Here is an 18503-nt window from a genome sequence, read left to right as displayed (position 1 = left end):
TAAAACTGCTAACACCTGTGGTGGCATGCTTTAAGCCTTTTTAAATCTGCTGGCTTTTAAGTTATGTTTTGGTGAACGAGGTTCTATGAATAGAAAAAGAAGGAAGTTTGTTTTGACAGCACTTATCCCCCACCCCCCCTTAGAAGGAAAGAAGGTGTTCAAATGTATTGTTATTTTTCAGTTAATCTGTTTAGATGATTAAGTGCTCACAAACCATCTTGTGCGGTTTCAAGGCGAAAACCGAGGATTTCTTCAATGAAATCATTGAAATACCCGGGTGTGCGATAACATGGTTGCTGTTATTTTTGTCACGCTCGCTCGGCAGGGTTGTGGTGGGGCGAGTTTGCTGATGCAGGCCAGCTGCCCCTGGGGATCTGGGGACTTCAGCTCTTTATGGCTTCAGAGCGCCTCATCTTTGCCCCACGGAGTGGCCGGTGGGTGCGCGAGGCGTTATTGACAACTAGAAGCATTGTTAGTAGTTAGAATTATATACTGCGACTCCGTTTTCATTGACGGTATGTGGAGCTTTTTATAGAATGAATGTGTGAATTTCAAGGCAAACTTATTTTGGTAGTCTGCTAACTGCAGTCTTTGTATTAGGTCATCAGTGCGCACAACATGTTGACGCTCGCACTGTGAGGGCTACTGCCGAGAAAGGCAGCGGCTTCAGAGAAGGCTTGGGGGACAGTGAGTTTATATTTATGGGAAGGAAGGGGGGAGGTGGAGGGGAAGGGCTGTACAACTTGAAGAATGCCATCAATGTCAATAAAGTGTACATGCAGGAAGTGGAGAATGCTATGTGGTGTCTTACAGAAGTGAATGGTCAGGGTTCAACACCAGGCCAGACGATACTGTGGCTTGTGTTGTATGTGTCAGGTGAGTTAATAAAAAGACAACATTTTGGAAGTTTCCCACGATCAACTAGTTCATCAGAGGCAGATGGGAATTGAAGCCCAGTTTTCTTGCCTTGAAATCACTACTCGACAGCATGTCAAAGAAGACATGCTGTTATGTGTAATGCAAAATACAAGATTAGCCAAAATATTGTTTTTACCCTCTTCTCCTTTTCTGAAGCAGTTAAAACCAGAAATCAAAGTATCTAATAGACTTGTTAAAATTCATTCATTACTCAGTCGACTAATCCTATAATAAGAGAAATATTAATCTTGCTATTGCGTATTTTTGAACAGTTCAAAATAGGATGAGAGAGTGCCTTTGTCTCAGTTAGTCCCATCTTCCAGATGCTTAATTGTGGAGATTAGGCCGCAGAAAAACACGGCCCTTCAGCTGAGCACTTAGGTTGCAGAGCGCTAGGATGGGCTGTGACAGCCCAATTCCATTCGCAGGTCCCCGCTTGGAATAAGCCGCTGGCGAACTACCATCTGACCATTGGCCAGGGGGTGAATAGCCGTGTAACTTCAGTTAAAATGTAACACCTATCATTTGTTCTCCCGTTTGACCCATTTGGCATTTGTTATACTTTTTATTATTTTCTGTTATCCTTTCCACTAAGGATTTTCATTATTTTATTTTGTTATTGTTGTGTTTTTATTTTGTTATTCTGGGTTTTAAAAAAATTTAATTTTGTATATGTTTTTCTTTGTATGAAATCCAGAAAGATAAATCTATCCAGACAGTAATTGAGTTAATAGTCTCAGGGTTGTGACTGAGGAAGTGGGTGGGAAATGAGGAGTCAATTATAAGTTAAATAAATTAAAAATGTTCTAAAATTGGTTGTGGTGATGATTGTACAACTCTTTTAAAAAATAATGTTTAAACTATTGAATTGCATGATACGTGAATTACATGCCAATAAATCTGCTCAAACAAAACCAAAACCACCATTTTTCATGTAGTGGCAACATATCTTCTTTGCAGCCACTGTGGCTGTTACTGGAGTTGGCTCCGTCTCACGGCCCCCATGTGGTACAGAGAAGTGCTCCAAAAGTGTCTTCACAGTGATATTAATGAACGTGAATTGCCAGGTATTTCTTCTGTGTTACTGTTGAGTGAGTCCAAGCTAACAAACTTTAGCTTAGCAGTTAAGAACAAACTGTATGTCCCATCTAAGGACTTAGGGAGAAAAGCTCCCAGCAAGACTGCCACTTGTCTGTCAATATATCGTACTGTGGTCGCTTGTGTGCATGCTGAAAGCCACGTCACTGTTATTTTGGATGCCAGCAAAGTCAATCAAAGTGAATAGGTTTCAGGGATTTCCTTGAAGGCGATTTCCTTAGCTTCCAGATTAAGAACAGATGACAAAGGAGGACTCGCCTGCTCATTCTAGAGAAAGTTGCCTCCAAAATCCTTATGCACATCATGGAAACATTGCCAGATATTGCAGGCCTAAGGAATGGAAGGAGAACCTTTAGTGATAGTGATGGAGTTTGGGCCCCTGGGGTTGGAAGGCACTGGACATGTGACTGGGAAGGGGCTGCTGTCTCACGTATAATGGACCATGGAGACAGGAGTGGAGTAAAGCATGCGGGAGTGGAGCCGTCCGGATCCTCAATTGCTGATGGGGCACCATTTAAGGAGAAAAGAAAACAGCAGCACAAATTGAATAATTAGGACTTAAAATGTATAAAGTATGAATCCAGGAAAGTTAAAGTCATCAAAAATGAAGTGGAATGCATAAATATCAACATCCAAGGGTTAGTGAACTGAAGTGGACTGCTATTGCTCATTTTGAATCAGACATTCATATCGTTTACTATGCTGGTGATGACACAGTCAACAGAAATGGCATTGCATTGTCCAAAGGGGCATTTCAAAGTCTATCTTGAAGTACAATGCTGTCTCTGACAGGTTTATACCTATCTGCCTTCAAAGAAATCCAATCAATAAATCTATTATTTGTTTATGCACCAACAACTAAAGCTTGTGCTGCTGCAGAAATTGAATTCTACCAAGGTCTTCAGTCTGAAAATGATTAAACGTGTAATCAAGGTTCATTGATATTTATTGGCAATTGGAATGCAAAAGTTGGAAGCAGAGAGGAAGGAACAGTAGTTGGAAAATAAAGTCTTGGTGATAGATGTGACGCTAGAGATCACATGATGGGATTTTGTAAGACTTGTTCATAGCACATACCTTTTTCTTAACACCATAAAAGGAAACTATACACATAGATTTCTCCAGATGGAATACACAGAAATCAAATAGACTATGTCTGTGGGAAGAGATATTGAGGAAGCTCAATATCCACAGTTAAAATTTCAAAGGTCAGCTCGAGAAGACAAAGTCAAATATCGTAATCAAATGTGCAAACACCTGGCGTTAGAAAACCAAAAAGGAAGAACAGCTCACAGCATATCTGAAATGGAAAGAACTCAAGAAAGAGTTCAAGCCTCGAGTTGCAACATTGAAAGATTCTCTGAGCAAAATATTGAATAATTCAGGAAACATCAAAAGAAGATAGGAAGAATATCCAGAGTGTCTGTACAAAAAACCAACCAAACAAAACTAGTTGGCATTCCTCCATTTCAGGAGGTAGCATATCATCAAGAACCAATAGTACTGAAGGAAAAAGTTCACACTGCACTGAAAACATAAGCTAAAAACAAGGCTCCAGGAACTGATAGGACACCAACTGAGCTGATTGAATACCAATTGTTTCTACAAACTGATGACACACTGGAAGCACTCAATTATGCCAAGAAATTTGGAAGACAGCAACTTGGCTAACAGACTGGGAGAGCTCCATATTGTTAGCCATTCCCAAGAAAGGGGACTCAACGGATACCTCTAATTATGGAACTATATCATTGATATCACATGCAAGTGAACTTTTGCTTAAGATCATCCAAAAACAATTGTAGCAGTACATGGACAGGGAGCTGGATTAGGAAAAGGCTTGCTGATGGCAGGTGAAATGAGAAAATACCAGAAAGGTGTTTATTTGTGTTTTATTGACTATATCAAGGCATTCCACGCTGTGGATCATAACAAAATATGGATAACCGTGAGAAGAATGAGAATTCCAGAATACTTCATTCTGCCTTTGTGGAACTTGAACATGGGTGCAATGGCAGTTGTGCAAATGGAACAGGAGAATCGTGCATAGTTTGCCCTGCGGAAAAGTGTGCTTCAGGGCTACATCCTCTCATCAAACCTCTTCAATGCAGAACTCCTGTGTGCAGAACAAATCATCAGCAAAGCTGGGTAATATGAAGAAGAATGTGCCACCAGGGCTGGAGGAAGACTTACTAACAAGTGCAGATGACACAACCTTGCTTCCTGAAAGTGAGGAGGAATTGAAACCCTTACTGATGAACATCAAGGACTGTAGACTTCAGTGTGGATTACAACTCAATGTAAAGAAGACACACATTTTCACAACTGAGCAAATAGGTGACATAATGGTAAATGGAGGCAAGGTTGAAGTTGTCAAGGAGTTTGTCTTGCTTGGATCCACAACATTGATTTTGAAGAAAGAATCACTCAGAGATCACAAGATGTATTGCATTAGGTAAATTTGCTGCACAAGACCTCTTAAGTGTGTTGAGGAGCAAAGATGTTAATTTGAGGACTAAGGTGGGCCTGACCCAAGCCATGCTATTCTCCATGGTCTCGCAGCCATGTGAATCTTGGCCTTGAATAAGGAAGACCAAAGAATGGATGCCTTTGAATTATGGTGTTGAAGAAGAATATTGAAAATACAATGGACTGCCGAAGGGACAAACAAATCTGCCTTGGAAAAAGTAAGGCCAGAGCGCGCTGAAGAGGCAAGGATGGTGAGACTTCGTCTTACATATGTTAGGCAGGTTATCGGGAGAGACAGTAGCTGGAGAAAGACATCATGCTTGGGAGAGCAGAAGGGCGATACCAAAGAGGAAGGCGCTCAGTGAGACGGGTCGACACAGTTGCTGCAACAGTGGGCTCAGCACAGAACAATGGCGAGGGTGTTGCAGGACCGCGCAGTGTTTGCTCTGCGGAGCAGAGGGTTGCTATGCATTGGAACCAACTCAGTGGCCTCTTAACAACAACTGCTGTCCAGAAGCACACACTAACCTAGGGACTAGCCGCATCAACAGGGTTGGCTCAAGGCAGGTAAGTTTCTTAAACATTGATTACCTGTGGTTCCCTCTTCTCCATTTCCCCCTCAGTTGAAAGGGATATGTGAGTTATGTAAAGTCATGCCTTTGTGTGTACCTATGTGTGTGTTAGGTACTCGGGATACTAATTGTTATTTTTTCTCCAGATTTCAAAGTATTGAAATTTATTTTAAATATCACTCCATATTTAATTGTGGGTGGGGGCCACTTGATAAATGGAGGTTTTATGATTTATTTTGGAGCTTAAAAAAGATGTGAAGCAAAATACTTTTATAGATTGTTATATAAAATATTCTGATGTAGTTTCTTTTTAAATGTGAAGATAATTTTAATGACTGAATGCCAAAGTGGGGTATGCCTAATACCTCATTTATTAGTATATGGAATAAGAGGATCAAGCACTGTGTCTCATATAGCAAATAGACAATAAAAATGAAACTCACTTGATACATAAATTAAAACATTTATGTTAGAAAAATAGTAATATTATCATAATTTTTTGATGTTTGCTATACTACCATAAACTTAAATTTTTACCTATGTTAGTATTATATTAAATGAGTGCTAGATTGCATCCCCATGTATGCAGATATATTTTCACACTAAAGTTTTAAATATTACTGTTTATTAAACTTTGGACAGAACTGTCACTGAATGCTATACAGATACCAAGTAAGGTGATTGGATTCATTGTGGTGGTTGGGTTATTGGAATTCCCTTGCTTTTTCCATACCATCTGTGACTGGCATGCCCATGGGTTGTTTATCACGAAGTGTGTCAGTGCTTGCCCTTGTGTCTCTCCCTGCCATCGAGTATATTGAGACTCAGAGGAACCTCTAGGACAGAGTAGCACTGGCCCTGTGGCTTCCTGCGACTGTAACCCTGGGAGTAGAAAGTCTTGCCTTCCTCCCATGCTCTTGGATCTCACGTCTGTATCAGGGCAAAAAGTATTTCTGACCCTCCTAGCCAGAGGTGCTTGATCAGCACATATGAATGTCTATGAGAGTTCTCTCAAAAGGCATACTGACATAATCTATTGTGGTAGATTATTAACATAATCTATCTATTAGCATAATCTGTCCAATAACTGCTCAGGTTGGATCCAGTTGTATATTGAATAAATGTAGCAAAAAGACACCCCCCCGACTCCTGTTTATTAGAAAGAAATAACCATACCCCTTAGAGACTCGTCTAGGTAAGGAGTTTTGATTACATGGTAGGGGAGCATGGGGGATAGAAGTTAAGTTGAAGTGGTTGGGGCTTCGTAGTCTAAACAGCCTTGCCCATGATGCCTTTGTGACCCGGTGTGAACTTTATTTCTTGCTGCTACATTCTCCCGAGCTGGGGCCATTATCAAGTTCACTTAGTGCCTGCAAGCTTCCTTCCACTGCGACATTGGTTTTTCTTTCAATTCTGTCTGCTCACCCTCTACAGGTCTTTGCCTTGGACAACTGTTGTCTTTGTTTTGTTGGTGTGCTTACCTTGCTTATTGGGCAATCCAGTTTTGTTTACAAAGGCAAGCTGACAAGAATGACACTCAACACCACAACGTCTTTCCAACTCTATTTACTAGACCTTCAGTGGGGCGCTTTGAAAGACATGGCTGAAAGTCACCACCCTCAGGTCAAAGTTACCATAGACCCTTCCCAGGGGCTCACTTCATTAGAAAAATGCCTCGGGGGAAAGGGGAACACCCTGTACTAAGTAAACAAAAGAGGGTGAGATGACAAGGTTATAAGTCATTCCTTACTATGATAGTCAATGGAAAAATGCTATAGAGTAATCAGTTTTGGAGCCATGATCAATCTTATGAAGTGCATGCCATTTTAATCAGTCAAAAGGAATTCCTGCAGCAACCTCATGTGTATTCGTATTATTCATGTATTTTGACTAGAGGGGTTTGCACCGTCAGCCGGGAAACTCCCGGTTACAGTATGGCTTGAGAGAGAGAATGAAAAGCAATCCCAACCTGGCTCACACAGCTGGCCTGACTCAGCGTGCTGACAGCTCTCATGTAGCTCTGGTTCCGGGAGCGAAATTTGGGGGAGTTGTAGTTGGCAGAGGGGTCCAAGTTATGACCACCAGGCACATCGCTTGCAGCTTGCAGGTAGCTTTGGCTAGATTGAAAAAGAAAGAACGAGGAGAAGAGGCAGCTCATGAATATGCACAGAAGTGGGATCCAAGAGAATGATTATTTGAAACAACACCAAGAGGCTGTTAGGAAATCTCCAGCTGAATATTTGTGTTTTAATGGGATACTTTGCCTTCTAGAAATATGCTGTGGTTCACATTGGCAAATGCGAATTCATCAAAAGGAATAGCAGAGGCTATTTACGAAATTGCCTTGAAGCCTGGCTTTTTATGTCCAGGTAGTGAAATGAGGATCATTTCACATTTAAAACAAACCAAAAAAAAGTGCAGAAAGCACCAGTAACTCATACATGTTGGCAAAACCTGGCACCTTAATTGATGCCCCTCAAAATGAACCTATAAAAGACGCATAAAAATCATATTAGCATATTATTACTCAGGAAAATAAAAGCCAAAGAACTGCTTTCCGCTTTAATTTATGCAAAATTATCCAGATTATGCAATAGAAGCAAATACAAAGAATATACTGAGATGTCAGTTCAGTTTTATCATAATGCTCATTTTCTTCCAAATTCCTGTAGTCTCCCTTTTGCTAATTTTTAAGATGTGACAAGGATAGAGAACATTTATATTTCTAGATGATTGAATTCTATTCATTTCAAGTTTTGTATACAATTTTCGCCAGTACCATAAAACATATTCTTAAAATCAAATACTGTAGGGATGTGGTCAGAAGTTATTTTTGTTGCACGTGTTACTAATTATTAAACACTCATTACCATCGATTCCATTCCAACTTGTAGGACAGAGTTGAACCGCCCGGCAGGCTGTCCAAGGTTGTGGTGTGTAAAGACGCAGGAAAACAGACCTTTCTTCCTGGTGGTGGTTGGTGGGTTCAATCTGCTGACCCTTCTGTTACTAGCCGAATGGTCAACCAGTATCCACCCAAACTCCTTGGCTAATAAGTAGGGACCTTAAATATTATTGATAATTCTAACTCCATAGTTGGCCATTAGTGTTTCTTACAAATTTCAAAGTAAAGTCTAATTTGTTGTCATTGTGATTTATTTCTTTAAAAAGGGGTCAGAAGAAAAGAATAAAACAAAAATTAACAACAACAACCACAACAGAAACCCCTAGGACTCAACTTTATAGGTTCTGATAAGTATATGCAACTTAATTGCATACTTATTGCCATCATTCCAGGGGAAACTCATTCCTGAACACCCTGCCCCCAGGGAGACATGCCGGAATCCATGGCTGCTTCGGACTTAACTACCAGATTCAGAGGGAGTAGCAAGATATTCACAGTATCTCAAGAATCTGACGAGGGTTTGATCTTACGCATCACCTTGCATGTATTACAGTTAGCTTCACTTGCCAGTTTAACCCAGTTTTTATATAAGGCCGTATGCAGGGGAGGGAACCCCACGCTGTGGGGCACAAGTGCTTGGAGGGGGGGAGACCCTCTTCCACTTAAGTTCTTGACTTGTTGCGCTTTTGTCTTTGTGCAAATGTAAGGTTTCTTCTTGTCCTTTTCTTAAATTTCCTGAAATCACTGATTTCATACTTTGCATTTCTACTAATCATTGCCGATTCCTTTTCTTTTACATTTTTTTTCATAGTTTCTTTTAAAAAATCATTTTATTGGGGGCTCCTACAATTCCTATCACAATCCATACATCCATCCATGTGTCAAGCACATATGTACATTTGTTGCCATCATCATTCTCAAAACATTTGCCTTCTACTTGAGCCCTTATATTGACTGCTCATTTTCCCCCTCCCTCCCCACTCCCCCTAACTCATGAACCCATTGTAATTCATAAATTATTATTACTTTGTCATATGTTACACTGTCCGATGTCTCCCCCACCCTCCTTTTACTTTTCCAATATAATTCCTTCCTCTTTTGCCATTTTAACATTGTCATATTACAATTGCTTTTTAGGATTGAGGAGGGGGGGGAAGAGGAGAAAGAGGAGGGGGAGGAGGGCGGGGAGGGGGGGAGGAGGAAGGATTAACGTCTTCTTTATTTTTATATATGCAATTCCTAACAGAGGTAGTTAGTTTATTGTGCCAACCTGGCCGATAAACACGTGGGGTTAATTGAAGGGTAGAGAGATAAATGACCGGGTGAGTCTTGCCTTTCTAGTTCTCGGGTCTCTTGCTCTCAGACGGTTTGGTCAGGGTGCAGTTGCCTTAGCCAGTTCCCTACTTCAGCTGGTCAGGCTTACTTCCTGCGAGACATCCCTAAGGGGAAGCCACATGGACCTGCCCTGATGCAGCCCTGGGTGCTGGAGCAGCTGTGTGGAGACCCCTGCCAGCGCTGAGATGCTTACACACTCACTGATTTGGCTTTCCTCCTGCGGTGGGCATCATAGTGTGTGTTTTGTGAGACGGAGGAGGACTTTGTGATTGGTGTCAGACATATGGGCTAATGTTGGATTTGTGGATGTGGGCAGCACTGGGTTGGGATGTTTTCTTGATGTGCACTTACCCTTTATATACAACTTTTTATACAAAAATACATGAGTTACTGTGGATTTGTTTCTCTAATGTACCCAGACAACACAGTTCCTTACGCATGAGTATTGTGTGAGCTCTGCGTGGCAATGAATGACTGAAGTTAGCGTAGGAGTGCTAGACGAGAAATGGTTGGTGTGAGAACAGGGCGATGATGGATGGAGTGAAGGTGGAGATGAACCCTGCCTTGTGGCAATCGGGAAGCCAGTGAAGATCAGATACGGCTCCGTTTTATTTTCACGCTTCATATTGCTCTTTACAAACACAGACACGAAGGAGGGATTACGACAACTTGTGCTCTCAAAGTTACATAGCAACCAATCAAACTTTGAATTGAAAACTCCCGTGGTGTCACCTTGTAACTGAACAATAGATTGGCTCCAAAGATAATGAACATTTCCTGAAAAACTGTGCTTTAAAAAAACAATCACTTATATTGAGACCAAATGGCTGGAAATTACTTTTTTTTTTTTAAAGATCAGAACGTAAGGGTTTGGGAACTAGATGAATGGAAATAGAATAAGCAGAACAGAAGTAACGAGAATGCTCATGCATTTTGAGGAATGTAACATGACTTTTCAAAAATCTAAAATAATATGGAAAGTTTTCCTTTTTAGTATTTGACTTTGAATGATGCCTACATTGAGATAAACACAAATGAGTGAGAGTGGAAACCTCTTGTGGAAGCTGTAGGAATGAATACAGGAATCCTGTAGGAGAAACTCTACTTATTTCTATTTGCAAATTACTCCAGAGTTGCTTGCTGGCTAGTTGTTTGCTTCTAGACCTCTTCTGCAACTTTAGATCATTGAGAAAATAAGCTGTGTAGCAGAAGCAGATACCTAACCAAGTATCTGAGTTTAACTATTTAGATTCATGTGAATGTATTTAAACATGTAAACAAAATAAACGGTCTTCTTTATGTTTGTCACCTTAGAAAAGTACTAAAGATTATATACACGCCGCATTAAGGTGAACAATGTGAAGACAATTTTTTCATATTAAATGCATTCAGTCTAAACACAGAGGACACGCTTTCATCGTTATAAATGGACTCAGACAGGCATGGTTTGCATAATATAAAAGAAACCATCTTCCACTGCATGAAATGGGAATTGGAACATCGTAATGAACAATCCAAACCAAAAGACCACATTCACTGCCATTGAGGGGATGGATGGAAGGGCAGCACTGCTCCTGTGACTTTCCAAGCCTGTCACTGTGTATGGAGTAGAAAGTCCCATTTTGTCTCTCAGAGTGTCACGTGGTTTCAAACTGCTGACTTTGCGGTTAGCAGCCAAATGCGGAATCACTGTGCTAACGGGGCTCCTGGATAAAGAAACTAGGGATGCCTTTTCTATATGTTCATGGGAAAATCGCATTATCTTTTGAGTCTATGTTTCTACTAACTCTTTGGAGCCCCTCACACATATCTATGCTTATGAATATACATCTGTCTATACATGCACACAGAGATACTCTTTCAGTACACATTTCCTACCATCTTGCCATTCGTGACCTGACTTTCAGGGGGAAAAGGCCAGGTTACTTTCCATATTTATTGTCCAAGTGTTATTAATGCATTAAGTTTAGAAGCATTCAGAGATGAAATCACACTATTTCCATAATTGCATGCTTTTGTGGAAAAAATGACCACCTAATTGTTTGAGCAAAGCCTTGCTGGTTGCCCTGGAGTTTTTCTCAGCGACTTGCTCCACCATCTCCTATTTCAGCGGCTCTTGTGAGAATGGTGTTCCCGTGACCCAACTGCAGCTACGCGTCTAGAGAGCTCTGCTAGGTGACTTCTGAGAAGGCTGTCCCCTTTTCTGATCAAACCCGAGAAGGCCGCGGTAACAGCTGTTCTTTGAGGATACAAGTCAGCGTGCTCAGCTGCAGTGCCATCCAGAGTGCGACGCGGACCGCCTGCCGCTGGGTTCTTCTCTATTGACAGGATTGCGGGGTCTCTGCCTTATGCTCCCTGCGGGGGGCCACTCCGCTTAACTACAAGCCACGGACAACTTCCGCTAGGGAGCACGGTGAGATGACCTGTGAATACCGGACACTCACTCAGTCAGTTTGCTTTTGAAGCAGTAGGGAGATACCTTTGAAATATAATAATAGTAACACTCATGTAGTTCATCATGTTCCAAGCACGTTGTCATTTTACTTCTAAGCACGTTGACCTTTATATATATTTTGCCCAGATGAGAAACCGCATTACAGAGCGCTTAGGTAATTTTCCCCGAGTTCTTTGAGTCTTCGTCACAGAGCAAGACTCTGAATCCAGGCTGAACTCAGTGTTGGTGCTGTTCTAAACACCCTGCCTTCTCTAGGGCAGCGTCACTGTGAGGCGAGGTCTAACAGCTGGGTTTTCTGTGTAGAGAACCCTCTGAAATGAGGCAATCAATTGGTGTAACTAGGATATACAAATTCTAAAAATAATACAAATGCACACAACAGAACAAGAAGATAGAGTATAATTACTGGTGAAATATAACTTGAATCATTTCCACCATATCGAGACTATTTTAAGTAGGATAAATCATCAAAGAATCAGTATTAAATGTACTTTGAAGACCTCCCGTTAAGGCAAGAGGAGATCTGGGATGAATCACGCCATTTCATACATTGGAAATGAATCCCAGGGACAAGACTGCCAATGTCAACAATAAATTAGTAGATGAAGTTTCGGGAGACCAAAGTGCATGTCTCCTGAAGTTTGGTTCAGTGAGTTTTCTACCAACAGATGAGGGGTCTCCATAATAGTTTCTTTTTTTTCTCCATAACAGTTTCTCAATGGAAAGGCATTTGTATTTAGTCCTGGAAAAAAAATGTTGAGCAGTATACTAGGTATCGCTCTAGGTACTAGGAGACAAAAAGATGAATGATGAGGGCTGCCAGATAAAATACAGGGAAACTGGCTATATTTTAATTTAAGACAAACAATGAATAATTCCTTAGTATAAAGACATCCCAAATATTTCTCCAAAATGTATGCCAAGTGGAATACACTTGAAATTGATGGCAAGGTCAAAGATAATTTTGATCAGGTCGGAACTGCGGATTGGCCTCTAGATGATGATGGACATGGTTCAGAAGATGACGCAGTATCATTGCCGAGAGTTCGTTTGAGAAGCAATGTGGACCTGAACTGAGCCAGCCACACAATGAAGATGAAAAGGTGCTGATTCCAAGGACAGTGGGCCTATAACGTGGACATGGCTGCTAGGTGCCACAGCATCAGGACTGATTCACAGAAACTCCTTGTACAGCCGAATGAACCCTGCCTGGTCCCGAGCCATCTCCACAAGGGTTCTCATGTCTGAGCTTATCATTGGAGTCCGTATGTCGATCCATCTTGTCAAGGGCCTTCCTCTTTTTCACTGACCCTCTACTTTCCCAAGCATGCTGTCCTTTTCCCGGGAAATGCTCTCTCCTGATAAGAAGTCCAAAGCATGTGAGAGGAAGTCAAGCCATCCTTGTTTCTAAAGAGCATTTGGGTTGTACTTCTTGTTGGTTCTTTGGGCAGTCCATGGTACTTTCAATATTCTTAGCACCATAGTCTACCTGCATTGATTCCTCTATGGTTTTCCTTATTCATTGGCCAACTTTCAAAAGCATATGAGGTGATTGAAAATACCATGACTTGGGTCAAGTGCTTCTTATTCTGTAAAGTAACATTTTTGTTTTATAATGCTTTTAAAAAATTATTTTATTGAGGGCTCTTACAATTCGTATTACAATCCATACATCACTTGTATCAGGCATATTTGTACATAAGTTGCCTTTATTCTTTTCTAGACAGGTACTTTCTATTGAGCCCTTGGTATCAGCTCCTCTCCTCTTCCCCCACCCCCGCTGGCGACCCCTTGATAGATTATAAATTATTATTATTTTCATTTCTCACACCGACCACTGTCTCCCTTCTCCCATGGTTTCCTTTGTCCTTCCCCCTGGAGGGGGGTGTGTGTGTGTGGTTGTGTGCCGATCATTTTGATAGGTTTCCCCTACTTCCAGCCCCCTGCTTCTCCCTATTTTCCAACACTTTAAAGAGGTTTTGTGCAGGAGATTTGCCTAATGCAATGTGCTGTTTGATTTCTTGACTACTACTTCCATAATCCTGGATTGTGGATCTCACAACTTTAATCTTTTCTCCATTTATCATGATGTTACCTATCGGTCCAGTTGCGGGATTTGGGGTTTCTTTACATTGAATCGCAATGCATATCGAAGGATGCAATCCTCAGTCTTCAACCGCGCTCCAAGCCTTTCTCACTTTCAGCAGGCAAGCTTGTGTCATCCGCATACCTCAGGTTGCTAGTAAGACTTTCTCCAATTGATCCCCTCATAGAGGGGTTTAGGAGAGGAGATGGGTCAGTCAGGGTGTGAGGTAGTACCGATGAAGAACACAGCTTTCCCCCAGATCCTGGATGCTTCCTCCCCCCAACTACCATGATCCGAATTCTACCTTGCAGGGCTGGATAGGACAGAGGTTGTACACTGGTGCATATGAGGGCTGGAGGCACAGGGAATCCAGGGTGGATGATACCTTCAGGACCAAGGGTGTGAGGGGCGATGCTGGGAGAGTGTAGGGTGAGTGGGTTGGAAAGGGGGAACTGATTACAAGGATCCACATGTGACCTCCTCCCTGGGAGAGGGACGGCAGAGAAGGGGGGGAAGGGAGACTCCGGATAGGGCAAGATATGACAAAATAGCGATGTATAAATTATCAAGGGCACATGAGGGAGGGGGGAGAGGGGAGGGAGGGGAAAAAAAGAGGACCTGATGCAAAGGGCTTAAGTGGAGAGCAAATGCTTTGAGAATGATTGGGGCAGGGAATGTGTGGATGTGCTTTATACAATTGATGTATGTATATGTATGGACTGTGATAAGAGTTGTATGAGCCCCTAATAAATTGTTTAAAAAAAAAAAAGACTTTCTCCAATCCCGATGCCACATTCTCCTCAGATAATTCAGCTTCTTTGATTAGGACAACCCTGACGCACACCATTCCTGATTTTACGCCATGGAGCAGTCCCTTGTCCGTTCACCCAAGTGCTTCTCGATCCATGTCTAAGTTCCACAGGAGCACAGTCAAGCGTGCTGGAGTTCCCTTTCTTCTCAAGGTCATCCACACAGTGGAATGAATGCCTTGGCATAGTCAATAAAACACAAGTAAACATCTTTGTGGTATATCCTGCTTTTAGCCAAGATCCATCTGACATTAGTAGTGATATCTGCTCTTCCAAGTTATCTTCTGAATCTGGCCTGAATTTCTAGCGGCATTCTGTCAATGCACGGATTAAGAATTAGTAGTTGATTAAAGAACCCTTCTAGTACTGTGGTTTAAACACCTCACTGAGAGGCAAAAGTTGGGAGGTTAGAACCCACTAGCTTTTCTATGGGAAAAAAGATGTAGCACTTTGCTTCTGTAAAGGTTTATAGCCTTAGAAACCCTGTGGATAGTTCTAGACTGTCCTGGAAGGGCCCTGTGAGTTGTAATTGGTGAAAGGGCAGTGGTTTGGTTTCAATTGATCAGTTGTAGTTAGAAGGGAGAAAAAAAAACAGCTGAAGGATAGGGAGGGAGAAGGTGGAACAATAAGAGACGGCAAGGGTCAGGGGTGCCAGCCAAGGAAAAGGGAGAGAGGCAGCTGGACAGCAATCAACCGCTGCTAAGACACCAAGCAGAAAACGACTGCGAACATACCATTGCAGGTAAGGACTGGAAAGTCCTTGGGCATTTTGAAGAAAGTGTTTTAGTGGATTTAGGAGCACAAACCAGATAGATGGCAGTAAGTGAAGGTGGGGGGGAAAGTCCGTGTAAGTGACAATTTTGAACAATTTGGCAAACTTGTCACTGAAGAGAAGAAGGGATAATTTGAAAAAAGTTGAGTTTTTTTTAAGGGGTGTATGGGGCAATGTGAGCATTTAGTTGTAGAAAGTGATGACAAAGTTCTATTGGAAAGAGACAGAAAGAAGATGCTGTAGAATTGCTTTTCTGTCTAAAGAGAATGCTTTCCTAGTAGTCAATCTCGGACTAGCCTTCAAATTTACTTTAAGTGGAGGAAGAAACACGGCACACAGAAGGCAATTAGTACTGAGGGTAAGTACATTGTTTGAAGTCAGACACAGACTACGTTCAAATCCTAGCTCAACTATTGTTGAGTATGTTCTGCTGGACAAATGACTTAATCTCTAGAAGTATCTGCAAGACAAAGATAATAATAATCGGACTTAACATTTTGTGAATATTAAATCAAAATATTAAATACGAATCCATTTTGAGTAGTGGTTTCACACAGTAAGCACTCAATGTTAGTAAGCATTACATTTTAATATACAGGATAATCACGTTCAATATTTTGCCATTGCTAATGGTGTTAATTGTAGTATTTATGTAAATGTTTTTATCCAACGAGGAAGTTCTTTTTATTCCTATTCTGTTTATAGTTTTTATCACAAATGGATAATTGGCAACACATTTTTCTGCTTCTCTTGAGATGACCTTATGATTTTTCCTCTTTCTTCTTTTCTGCCTCCCTTTCTCCTTTCTTCGCTTTCTTCTCGGCTCAATTTATTAATATTTATGGTGGATAATTAGATCGGTGTTTGAATGGTCAACCAACCATGTAGTCTTGGAATAAGCCTTCCATGGTCATAAATAAACTCCACTTTCTATATATTACTAGATTTGGATTAGTATTATAATAACACACTTTAAAAAATGGCCAGTAATTTCCTATTTTTGCTATCAATGTTATGCATTCTTCATAGAAATGAATTTGACTTTTTCAGTCTCTATTTTCTGAATTTGTGTCGGATTTATATTTTGCTTCCTTAAGTGGTTAGTGGAATTTGCCAAAGAAACCACTGCTGCTAGAAGTTTTCTTTCTAAAGCATTCTTATTGGAAATGTTTTAAATAATGAATTAAATACTTTTTGTTGTTAAATCACCAATTAAATACTTTTATACCTAATGGGACCATTCAGATCCTCTTTTTCCTTGTATCAATTTTAGTTACGTATGTGTTTCATGAAATTAGTCTAATTCATCGCCAAACTATAGAACTTTTTCTTGAATGTGGCTGAGTATCCTTTTATATTGCTTTAAACAATCCCTGCATCTAAAACAACCCGCTTCTTTTACTTCTGATGCTCATGGTATGTGCTACATAACTAGCTCTACCAGCCTTCTTTTGCTTCTATTTTGCAAGACACAGCTTTGCTGGGCTCTTAACTCCACTTTACCTGTGTCATTATTCCCTTTAGACAGTGCACATTCAGGTTTTGATTACGTTGTAGGTTTAAAACATCTGTCTTTTAATTATTTGTTCAATTTACACTTAATATTATTGTTATTATGGGTAGAGTCAGCTTTACCATTTTGTTGTTTTCTATTTATAGTCTACTCATTTATTGGTCCATAGGTTCATCATTTACAGAAAGGTTGATAGTTCAAATCTACCCAGAGGCACTTAAAAAAAACAAACTCACTGCTGTTGAGTCCATCCTGACTCAGTGACCTTATAGACAAGCAGAATTGCCCTGTGAATTTCCAAGACTGTACCTGTTTCCAGGAATAGACAGCCCCGTCTTTATCCATAGAGCCGCTGGTGTTTTCAAACTGCTGACCTTTTGAATTGCAGCCCAATGCATAACCATTACTCCAGCAAGACTCCAATGGCCCAGTGCTTTGCTTTGGGAAGGTTCCAGCCTTGAAACCCCTGGAGAATACCTTTCCAATCCGCAACACACAGGGAGGGGGCGCCATATGTGGTGCTTACATCATTTCAAGTCAACTTGATAAATAACTGCAGGGGTGGAGTCTCGCTTTTCATTCAGGTCACAGCCTGATGATGCCTCCTTGTGGGTGTGGCCTTCTCATGAGGATTCTGGGAACTTTCTCTCTCTCTCTCTCTCTCTCTCTGTCTCTGTCTCTGTCTTTGTCTTCTGTTGACAAGCCACAGGGAGGCTTGGAAGAGCTGCCTCTCAGCTTCACCTTCCTGTTGAGGAGCCACCTGCAGTGCTGAGATGCTTCCACTGACACAGGAGCCACACGGTTTTTCACCCACTGGCCTGTGATCTTCCTACACGTGGCATCCTGGCATGTACTGCGTGAGTCTTTTCTAGACTAGTATCGGACATATGGGCTAATATTGACTATGGACTTGATTTGGACTGGACTGGGATGTCTTCTTAATATGTATTGTAAGTATTTTAGTAGTTGCTCTAGAGCTGTACTCTCCATGGTACACATGATAAAAATAAAATTTAAAATAAATTCTCCTAGCTTTTATTTACACAAAAGCCTTTATTTTGTTCTCATATTTTAAAAATCTTCTGCATAATATAAATGTTTATTGAGTTTTTCTTTTGTCACTTTAAACAAACTATACCATTATCATTGACTGCTATAGTTTTTTAATATAAATCAATCATTTTTAGGCTTGTATCTCTGTATGTACAATGGGGCTTCAAAAATTCATGGATAAATGCATTTTAAAAATTCAATTTTTCATAACCTTTATGAAGACCCTTGTGTTATTTCCCTTCTTCTGCACTATGACTAGATTTTTCATTTTATTTACGGTTTTATCAGTTAAATTATTGTGTGGTTTTCTTTCCACTTATTCTGATTAGAGCTCAGTAAACATTTGATATCTACAAACTATCATTTTTTTCTAATAAAATATTTGAAAAACTTTAGCCATTGTTTATTCCTAAATCACTTTCACTGTATTCTCTCCCCTCTCTCTCTGTGCTCTTGTTTCATGTCTACTTTTTATTATTCTACACATTATGGACACTGCCCCTGGTATTTTACCTCTC

At 40.8% G+C, this 18503-nt stretch overlaps 1 protein-coding gene across 1 annotated transcript in view; it reads right to left on the bottom strand.

Moving 5' to 3' along the window:
• DLGAP2 (DLG associated protein 2) overlaps nt 1–18503 on the bottom strand; it is a 287488-nt gene that overhangs the window by 93577 nt on the left and 175408 nt on the right. Inside the window, exon 6 of the mRNA XM_075557186.1 lies at nt 7027–7174. Coding sequence (XP_075413301.1) covers nt 7027–7174 — 148 coding nt within the window. The remainder of the gene's footprint in view (nt 1–7026; nt 7175–18503) is intronic.

This window comes from Tenrec ecaudatus, chromosome 8, assembly GCF_050624435.1.
Source record: "Tenrec ecaudatus isolate mTenEca1 chromosome 8, mTenEca1.hap1, whole genome shotgun sequence".
In the NCBI taxonomy this organism is placed as follows: Eukaryota; Metazoa; Chordata; class Mammalia; order Afrosoricida; family Tenrecidae; genus Tenrec; species Tenrec ecaudatus.
Note: the sequence above shows the minus strand (reverse complement) of the source record. Positions and strands in the feature narration are given on the sequence as shown.